The sequence below is a fragment of the Aphanomyces invadans genome (assembly GCF_000520115.1).
Source record: "Aphanomyces invadans strain NJM9701 unplaced genomic scaffold supercont1.6, whole genome shotgun sequence".
NCBI classification, from domain to species: Eukaryota; Oomycota; class Saprolegniomycetes; order Saprolegniales; family Verrucalvaceae; genus Aphanomyces; species Aphanomyces invadans.
Window position 1 is genome coordinate 1214768 of NW_008580151.1, and position 10550 is coordinate 1225317.

General features: G+C 45.9%; 1 protein-coding gene across 6 annotated transcripts; it reads right to left on the reverse strand.

The window, feature by feature from the left end:
* Positions 1-1111: 1111 nt before the first annotated feature.
* H310_04033 (hypothetical protein) lies at positions 1112-8964 on the reverse strand. 6 transcript variants are annotated; one of them, XM_008868153.1, is made up of 32 exons: positions 8781-8964; positions 8645-8729; positions 8450-8588; positions 8281-8401; positions 7968-8225; positions 7637-7909; positions 7330-7593; positions 7120-7287; positions 6982-7066; positions 6798-6930; positions 6559-6751; positions 6431-6515; positions 6254-6377; positions 5760-6201; positions 5516-5716; positions 5305-5469; positions 5166-5250; positions 4996-5119; positions 4758-4950; positions 4627-4711; positions 4461-4581; positions 4278-4413; positions 4136-4231; positions 3332-4092; positions 2623-3286; positions 2490-2574; positions 2300-2438; positions 2062-2257; positions 1936-2017; positions 1751-1892; positions 1482-1700; positions 1112-1430 (listed from the first exon to the last, which is right to left on the reverse strand). In XM_008868153.1, exons 1-32 carry the CDS (start codon positions 8941-8943, stop codon positions 1155-1157), a joined length of 6303 nt encoding a protein of 2100 aa, XP_008866375.1. In that variant the 5' UTR covers positions 8944-8964; the 3' UTR covers positions 1112-1154. The 6 variants fall into 6 exon arrangements, with proteins under 6 accessions (XP_008866375.1, XP_008866374.1, XP_008866373.1 ...); XM_008868152.1 differs by having other exon boundaries at positions 4758-4953; XM_008868151.1 differs by having other exon boundaries at positions 1112-1700.
* Positions 8965-10550: the final 1586 nt, after the last annotated feature.

Below are 10550 nucleotides of genomic sequence, written 5' to 3' on the forward strand. Positions count from 1 at the left end.
ACCTTTACAAATGCATACCTCCATTTATATTCTATCATTCTTTTGGTTTCGAATCACTTACTCTCATGTGTAATATTTACGATAAACCTAATCACTGGTCCCCTCGGTGCCGTCGACTACTGTAAACTACGGATTTCCCTCGCTAAGTCAAATGGTTCATTGTATGCAATTATCGCAATACATCCAAATATAGAGGTATAAATTGTTGCACAGACTTCGAAAATCAATCAATTCAAATTCATTACAGACACGTTTGATGTGAACATGGACAAGTCATTGTCCAAAATGCCAGTTCGATTCCAGCAGTTGACAACGGGCGACTGCGATACAGATCGCACTGTTCTTCAACGCAAGCCCAATGGTAGATTTAGTTGGGACCCGAGCGAGGTTAAATGATTCCTTCGCCCACAAAGCGAGCTCAGAATACTTTTTTGTTGGATGCTGCATGTGATGTTCATACAGCTCATGTCTTTCATGAAGTGTCATGCGCTCCTTCATCGCTGAAAATTCAAAAATTACCCGAGCACTTTGCTCCAACGTAATCAGCCCAGTTTCAAAATTCAAATTGCCTTTCCAACTTTATATATTGATTTTCAGAGATTATTCACTTTGTACCGTTCGACTTAGTGAGGGAAATCAGTACATAAAACACTGTGAATATCTTCTCAAAAGAGGTAAATGGTTTCGAAGAGTGATACAACTTGGGTTGAGAATGAGTTTACAATGTATGCTCAAGAAAGTACAAGAGCCACATACGCATTCCAAAGCTATTGTCAGAAGGCACAGTCACGTTGCTAGTTGAAATAACAGCAACAATTCAATAGGAGTAACATGACAAGATTCGTACCATTGCAATTAACACTTTCATATCTAGCATGCAAAGTGCCATTCCGCAGGGGCAGGTCCATACAGGGACCGCTGTACTTAACAACCCGTGCCCCACGGTGGTCCCTTTCCATCGTCGGTGGTGTATCTCCGTAGAGTGGCACTGACCAAGGCAGAGGCAATCTAAAAGCACTGGTCAATTCCCCCAAATGCCCGCCGTCTTGGAACCCAGAGTTTTTTGGCACCTTAGCAATTGAAGTTGGCAGCGTGGGCATCCCAAAAAAATTTACTCGAATATTTCAAATTTTGTAACATTTAGAAAAATGTTTTCACTTCCCAATTTGGCATGTGGAATGACGACGTGCAGCATAACAACCTTCATCGCTGTCGGAACCGCTACTTTCTCGTTGCGAGAGCTCTTCTTCTTCTTTAGCCGAACTCACACTCATGTTGCTTGCGTCCTCAGATTCGTTGCTGCTGTCAATCACAATGACATTGTTTGCTGGCGTAGTGATCGGGTACGTCGTCGGCGCATTACGTGGCTTGTAGAGCGGTGGAGACTTGTGGGGGCGCCTTGGTGTAGCTTTATCCTTTGTTCGAGTTTCCTGCTGGGCAACACTCGAGTTACCCTGGGTTTTCGGTTGTCGTGTTCGCACCGAAATGACCGCTTTGGTCATCTTATGAGAATTCGTTTGAAGATCGACCTGTCGTGATTCACCGTCCGACACTGTTGCTTCCGAATCTGGGATACTCGCGTCGCTCCCAACGTCCCAATTTTCAGAATTTTGTGATTGGGGAGAGGGTAATAATGGGTTCATGTCACTTGAGTGCATCTCGGGCAGCACGCGATTTTCGACGTCCATGGAGAGAAATTCCTAAAAAACCACTTCTTGATCAACCCGTTGGCGCACTGACAAATCCGTACCTCCACCTCCTTCATCGCTTCATTGAACTCTGCCAAAATGCTTGGTTTGATGTACAAGATCGATTCTGATTGTCCCTTTCGAAACAAGTTTTGCTCCGGGCAGTCCCATGGCTTCAGAGAGCCGTTCATTTTGTACAGACAGCTACTGAATCGTTAGAAAATTTCGAACTCGATGAGATACGTACAAGCAGTGCGATCCAAAATAGTACACGAGCCGTGAATTTGGGGACAACCTTGCTTCCATCAGGTCGTCATAGTGGTCATTACCTAACGATCGGGTGACAATTGCGGTTGCATTGATACGAAAATACCAAGAAAATGTAAATTCGAGCGCAGTTTATACGGATCACACACATAGACTGGCATCCACGGATATCCTTGGGAGATGGCCCAGGCCAAGGAATCCACAGCGACTGGTTGGACTTGAGGCGGGGAGCGTGAAGGATCAGTATCCGAAGGAACCATGTATGGCAAAAGTCTCGTTGATTTGTCAGCCGCTTCAAAGCACTAAAATTTTACGGTTGGGACATTCAATATTGAAAGGAATACCTTTGCCTCTTCAATCGCATCAACCAACTCCTCTTTCGCTTTGCTCCGACAAGACGCCTTCGGAAAACCCTTCAGAAACTTGGAGCGTTCGTCGCAGTGCCATGGTCGGAGAGCAATCGAAGGTTTTGTGATGAGGCCACTACATAGAATAGTCAGTATGATGGATTTGAAAGAATGACGCTAAACGAACAAGTTGTGCGTTCCAAAGTAGTATATGATGAGATTGTCCCGCGGCTTTTGCTTGGCATTTTTGAGCGTCGGCGCATGGTCTTTCCCTGAGAAGAGGTTAGAATTGAATCCTTATACATCGAAAACAACCGTACCAAGCAAATGCAAGTCGGTACGCAATTTGAACGGGTTCAAAACATATGCGGGAACCCACGGAAACCCCTTCACATACGCCCAAACGATAGTATCATGCCAGTCGGTTAGGCCTTTCGCGGACGGGGTAGGCAGCACTGGCGGAGCCACAATTGCAAGGTGTTGGGGGAAAACCCTTCGCTGGAGCAACAACTCTCTCTCCACTGTAGGATGGCTCGGAGCCACCGCAACAGGTGGTGTGATCGGTTCTGGCTGAACATTCTTTGGCATAGGGAGAGTTGGCTGCACCGCAACAATTGGTTCGATCGGTTCTGTTCGATCCTTTTCTTTAGGTCGAATGAATGGATGTCCAACTAATGGGGGCAGAATGAGTCCATTTCGAGTCGTTGGCCGTTCCGATGTAGCTGGCAATTCTGCAGTTTTTCGGCGTTTCTTAACTGAACACACTTTCGCGACCATTCGCAGGCTCTTGAAATTCTCGTCGGACATGGTGTCGGAGTCGCCATCGAGGACAATGAATTTTTGTGATTTTCTCTTCTTCAGCACTTGACTTTCCACTTTCGGTTTTTTGACTGGTGCTGTTGATGTCGCAAGGGCTGGCCAAGTCGGCACTTGGATTTCGTGGTCGAATTCCGAATTATCGTCATTGTGAATGGTGCCAGAAGCCTGATCGTTGCTCAGGACAATCATACATTTCAACAATTTATGTACCTTCACAGGAGTGATGTCGGGTTCCTTGTTCGCGACAGGTTCGGTTGACGCCTCTACCTGCGGTATTGAATCTTTAACTTGTACTCTTTTATCATCATCGACTTTCTGCTGAGGTACTTCAGCTGTGCCGTGCGTGTCGCTGCCCACTTCGGCTGCTGTGCTTCTCAATGACCTTCGACTGCGTTGTGACAGTTTTTCAACTGTCGAAGTCATTTCGATTGCACGCTTTGCATCGTTTGGGGATTCGAGGTCTTCGTGGGAAAAGTTGCAGTGCGGACACTTGAGCAAATGTTGCTTCATCTTGGAAACTTGACTGACAAGGACTTTGGGAGGAGCAATGTCGCGATTGCCACGATTCTCATAAGCTTGTCGACAAAACCGGCATTCGATATATTTGTTGTTGTGATATCGCCCCAAGTGTTCCAGCCAAATGAAGTGTTTCCAAATGTGAGCTGTTCGTTGGATTCCTCCGTTGCAAGACAATCGGCGATAAATAGGATTTCTCGGGGTGCTGACGACTCTTGTTCTGACAATGCTGCTGAGAGCGGGTGGTTCTGGAGTGGTATGACGCCCAGGAGACTTGGCCTTTCCACCGAGTTTCAGTTCCTTCGAATAAGTTCGTCTCGAGGACTCTGGGTCACTGTGCTCCCACTCAGTATCACAACTTTCTGGTTCGTCGGAATCGTCAACTGAGCGCACTGAAACACCTGAGCTGCTACTTAAGGAGCTATCACTGTCATTGTTGTCTAGGCGCATCATTTCTGTCCAGGATCAGAAGGGTGCTACAGAAGGGAATAATCCTACTTTTGAAGAACGAGTATACATCTTTGCGATGAGCTTTCAATTCCGCTTCATGTCGTGCAACTTTAGTTTCTTCTCTCCACTCAGCCAGCCAAAAACCTAAGGAGTTCGTAGGAGAAACCACTAGCAATAAAAGCACAGGTACTGTCAAGATGGGATGTCCTTGCTACTGGAACTTTGCCCATCAATTTCAATTGACGAGGTGACGCTGAAGTTTTCACTGAAGGAACTAGATGCAACTGGAAAGGCAATTTGTGCGGCTCATGCTTCGAAACGAATTCCTGTGTATATGCAATAAGAGAAATATAGAATATGCTGGAACTCAAACCTCAGCTTCTGACAGCGCTTGCTCGGACACGCTACCCTCGTTTTCAAGGCATTGGTCCATGTAAGATCGGTGATTGCAACACAACCATCCATTTGTAAGAGCCAATCGTTGCCGCAGACCACTACATGTAGATGTGCATAAGCGTTCATCATTGGAGGGTGTTTACAATTGATGTTTTCCGAAAAAATAGACAAGGATGTAATATTGTGGAAGCTGCACGGCAATTCTCAGGAGACGTGCATCCTCCGGACCTACAGAACACCTTAGCTTTTGGAAGAAGCTGTTCTTATTCCTTACCCAATTGAAGCTCAGGTCTAAACATGTCTGGATCGCATGTGTAAACTGGCCACCACGATCCCGATTCCTGCGCCCAAACCACACTTGCATATTTAACTGCGTCTTGGGGTGGTGTTGGAGGTACACGGGAAAGATCCACGTCCCATGGCATCACAAAGGGCAGGTCACAACGCGCACCATTCAAGTCGTGACACTTCTACGTGTGTTTTACTGGGTACAACTGCAAAACGAATAATACCTGAGCTTCGTGCAATGCTTCGAGAAAAATGTCGACAGCAGCGCCATTCGGGTTGAGGCCAGTTGCGTAATTTGTATGGCTGCTCGAGTTCCACCGTTTTAGAAACGGCAACGACGTAACACCACTGCCTCAAAAGTGTTTATTCGTCTCTGCACAATCAAACAACTTACAATGTGTGCCGTCCAAAATAGTACACAAGCCTCTTGGAAGCGATGTCTCGTCGTGCGCGATATAATAAACGCCGATGCCGAATTCCTGCAGAAAGCCTCGGGTGATTTATCAGGCGTACAGAAGAGTATCGCAAAATACCCAGGAAATGCAATTCCGATCGAAACGTTCGAGGATCGCAAACAAATACTGGCCACCACGGGTGCTTGGAAGACTTGCGAGCCCATGCGACTCTATTTAAGTCGTATTCGCCGTCCACCACATTCGAGGTTTCGTCGGTGTCATTGGCATTCCATTGGCTTGATTCTAAGTCATGTAATGTAACCTACTTGCAGATATGATAACTCGTTACCGTCAGTGCATTGAATTTCAACTGTTGCGACGAGGTCCTCCACTGTGTATATAATGGATAGCTCAACTTCGCTGTTTTCTTCAAGGGCCAGCATGTCGTAGTTGAAGTCAGGAACATTTTGCTCTGGCGTTATGGCTTCGGTCGCTTCTTGAATGGCCTCGGGAGACTCGATGGTGTCGCCTTTCGTTTCTCCCATCTCAACTAAATCACAGTTAGAGAAGTCACGTAACGTAGACGCTCTCACTCGTTGAGTTAGCCATACAGTTAGTATCCACAAGTTCAGTCAAGACATCTGCCATAGCATTCTCATGGAGTTGATGATCCTCCGTGGGTTGCATAGAGATTCTTTCCAATGGAAGTGGAAGCAAAATGGGATACAAACCATGTTGCATAAGAACTGTTGGTAGCACAGTCTTCATTGGTGAAATTGTATTTCCACAGCCAACTGCGCTTGAGCTCGACGGTGTTGGAACAATTTCTGACCTCTGAACAGGCGCATTGTCGCCTTCTTCACCCCTTTTTGCACGGATCGAGGATGGTTGATACAGACCAAACACGATGCGAAGGCCATCGTATTCAGGTATTTTTGCACCCTCAGTGAACGAATGCAGTTGAGGCAGGGTCGCACCCCGATCAATGAACTTGCACAGTAGAACGCGGCTGCCTTCGTCCGACACGAAGAATTCCTACACATCATGACTACTTAGACTCTTCGTTTTTTCTTGAGGTTTATCCTACCTGAACTTCCTTCACGGCGTCAGCAAGGCTAATTCCATCCGGCGATTTGGATGGTGCTTTCGAAAATTCAGTGTGTTGCGAACACAACCACCGTTTGATCATACTGTCATCCTTGTACAAACCGCTACAGTACATGGTACAATTTAAGGGCCATCTTGAAATCACATCAAGATGTACAATTCATGGGAGCCAAAGTAGTAGACTATTCGGTTGTGGAACGGAAGCCCTCGTGCCACTCGAAGCTGCTGTAGAACGCCAATTCCTATGATTTTTGAGTACGACAACATTTTAATACAATGTGCTACCGAGATGATAGAGATTCAATCGCAATGTCCGCGGATCACATATGAATACAGGCCACCAATCCCCTTCTCTCCTCGCCCATGCCACAGTATTGCATTGGACTTCTGCAGGCGGCAGCATTACGGCCGCCGACGAAATTTCCGACGAATCGATATACGGAAGAACTTGATCAAGCACCTGGGCGCCAAGATACGCCTGAAAGTAAGTTGTCAGTCACATTGTTGAAAAACACTTCTAAAACCTCAGCTTCGCGAACGCCTTCGGCAAACATATCAACCATAGGTGCATTCGTGTCAAACAATGCTACGGCGCCATGAAGGAAAGTCTCATGGTCGAAACATCTCCACGGCCGGATCTTCGATTTTAATGCCCAGCTAAAAACATATCGTAAGCGACGATGAGTTGTTCAGAAAATATGGGCATACAACACATAAAGGCCAAAAACATAAACCAATCGACAGTCGTTCGGGTCTTTCTTGCAGCGTTTTAGTGGCAAGCCATGCGAATTGCCTGTGGAATGCTTTGGTCAAATTGTGATTGCACAATATCCATTGCCACCTTACCAAGGTAGTTTAACGCTGAGCGCACTTGAAATGGATCGAGAACAATTGCTGGCCACCACGACATGCCATGAATATATGCCCACACAATCGAGTTGAACTTGTGATCGCACAGGCGTATATCTGGCTCAAATTGAACAGGCAAACTTGCTTTGGAAGAATTCGGATTTCCTGCACTCGTGTTAGACGGAATTATAATTAAGAATGATGCACCTAACATCTTGACTCCATCGATCGCATACCCCATTCGAGCGAGATTAAGATCCACACGTGCCACCGGGTGCCCCATACGAATATCTTCTGTTTGATGTTGTGGCTTTGACTGTGTGGTTGGATGTAGAAGTTCTCCTAGTGTTCTTGGTGGACTTGAATATGACACTGTTGTCTCGACATTCGCAGCTGCAGTCTTCACCACAGTAGGGATTAATGGCACTGGTACCACTGGGCTGGATTGTGCATCTTTGATTCGTGCGCGGCCTATTGCGGCTGAGCATTCCAATACGTCATGAACAGCTCTTACTTGGTGGCTTTCTTGTCTTTGCAATTCGTAGCTTCTTGGCCGCTGTCTTGGCTGGTTTGGACCGTTTTGACTTCTGAATAGTCCGTGAATCGACCTCTTTGGGTGGTGTATTGTCCTTAGGTTGATGACTTTCCTTTGCAGCCAGCCGCGATGAAGATTTCCTTGCAGGAGATTGTCTCAAACTCGCCGCTTGATGCAACAACGTCAAATGCGAGAGTCGTTGTGACTCTTGGGCAATTTGAGGTTGTCGCGACTTCTCCATCTGGTGCGTGCCTGCAAAGCCAATCATGACACAGGTAACAAAAACCTAAGAAAAAATAACAGAGACCACCTTGTTCGAGTTGAATCATGGCCCTGGTTCTTCGTGATGGTGCCGCAGGCTGCTCTTCTGATCGCATTTGCGGGGTCGGTGATGCATGATATCGCATTGACGGTGCTTTGAGTTGCTGCTGAGTTCCTTTACGTTGTACAGAATCCAGGATGTGTCCCAACGAATCGCTTTGTCCAGTCGACGATTCCACGTGGCTTCCGCATAAATTCCTTGGAGAATGTGAATAAGCATCTTGGTTTCCTTGCAAAACTGATGGCACTGTGACAAAATGAAGCAGGTGTGACACATTGGAACGTTGGAGTTAGAACTTTACACGACGATAAAGCTTGGATGGGAGCCATGACTGTAGGAGCAGGCTTGTTGCAGGACGGGTAGAAATCTGATGCAGTCATGTTGGGTAGCAAGCGATACCGTTCATCCGTTTGCAAAAAGGTCTGTGGAATCTCGACTGAGCATCATCACATTGGTGTTTGCCGTCGTACCTGAGCTTCGTACAATGCCTCTTGAAATGCCTGAACCACAAATCGTCCACTCATAGATTCCAGGGGATATCCTTTGAGGAACCTGTGGTGTTCGTGGCAATTCCACGGTTTGATGAACTGTCCCAGACGCTGAAGAGAGCTGCAATCCAACGACGTTTGATCAGGGGGTGATTCCGACTGTGCATGTTCACTTACATGTTGTGATAGCCAAAGTTGTACACCAGTCGGTACACATTTGGCCACTCTCGGGCCTTTTTCAAGTGATCTTGGTGCGAGTTACCTGGAGAAGGAATTGCGTTAGGTGTGTCGAGTGGATAGGTTTGCGTTGTACCCAACATCTCCAAGTTCTCGCGCACTTGGTTCGGATCGAGTACATAAACTGGAGACCAAGGGTAGCCTTCTATTAGCGTCCACGCCACGCAGTTATACGGAATGCTTCCATCGTCCGCCATTGCTGCTTGCATCCAACTGACGCTGAACGGTTTCTTTGGCATTTAATGTCTGCCGTATTGCACTGGTTTTGAGAGGTTTGCAAACATCGAGATAGTAAAAGATTCACTTACTTACTATACACATACTAATAGTAGTCCTCGCACCCTAAACTAGTACTAATGAGGCTGCAGCGACTAGTACTAGTATACCGAAAAAGTTGCTGCCTTCGTATTAAAATTATGCAACTTGATCCAGAAACAACTTAGTATTTGTATGTCGCTCCAAAAACAAATTAATGAGGCCAAAATTATATTGCAAAATTATTCAATTGCCACAAGACCTTGTTCTTGGGAATTCAGTAGTATTTGAACTTCCATGGATGCCACTTCTTAAAATCGAAAGTTCAATTGGATCAATGTACTCTCGTATAGTCTTCCCATTCCACGTTGAATGAAGTGAAGTCGGTCGCCATCACAATTTCTTCATGTGAGGGAGGATATACTTATTGCCTCGAAGAATTTCGATGCAATTCTCCATCGCCTGTTGATGAGACATGAAGGTTTTTGACACCATATTCAGAGGCAAATCATAATATCTGTTTCCACAACACCAATGAGGAGGTCCTTGTTTCTTCGAGTTCAATTATGATAATGCGAGTTTGAATATAGTAAATGCTCCCTCCATCCCACAATAATTGCGCGACTTTGAGGAAGTTGTAAATGTCTGGTCATTATATATTACTATCCATTTCAAAATGGTTTGTATACCTCCCCGTAGCACATTTCGTAGTCCTGATTGGATGACAAGATAGAGCGCGCCAAAACCTTTCATTTGGTGTGTCTAATGTAGTGCTGTCGACACCTTAACATGTCGAGTTTTGAGGCTCAGCATGTTATCAGATTTTTTCATGTAATACAATCGCTCTCAACGTGCATTCAATCGACATGGGAACGGGAAGGCGGGACCTGACAAACGAGGAGCGCGTAGCCATCCTTCGTGAAACCAAACTAAAGAGTAATGGTACCTACTCCACCAGGCTTCCAATTGAGTTTGGCCAATACCTAGCCAGCAAGTACAACTGCCATGCTGCCACGAATCTCAAAGTCCTTGCTCGTGCCAAGGACTAAGGAGTTGCGGAAGGCAACATGAATGGGTCAGTCTCCAGTCTGAAGAAGTGTAAAGTAGGCCGAATTTTTGCCTTCACAGCAGCCCAAACGAAAGATTAACAATTGCAAGTACCACTTGCCGATCGAACTACACTTCGAGCTATTTCAGCGCAAACTGGTATGATAGACAACCAAGTGTATGATATTCAACACATTAAACGGTATTATAATACACATGTACAGGAATAAGTAGAGGGTCACTTCACCGGTACCTCAAGCGGCCATGTTTCGATCCCACTCGAATACCACTAAACCCGTGCTGATGGAAGTGAACAAGTACACTCGTATGAACTTCGCCATTGTCCGGCCAGACATAAGGTTCAACGATCTTCTGAGCTACGTCCACATTGTTGAGAAATAGCTCTACCTTACGAAGAAAACTCGTAAGTATTAGAGCCTGGTCTGCGAACGAATTGTTCCTGCTTTTCGCCATTCCTGCTTTTGCAAAATCAGTTTGATTGGCTACAATTATCCGTAATCCGAATGTACTTCTTGCTTTTCGT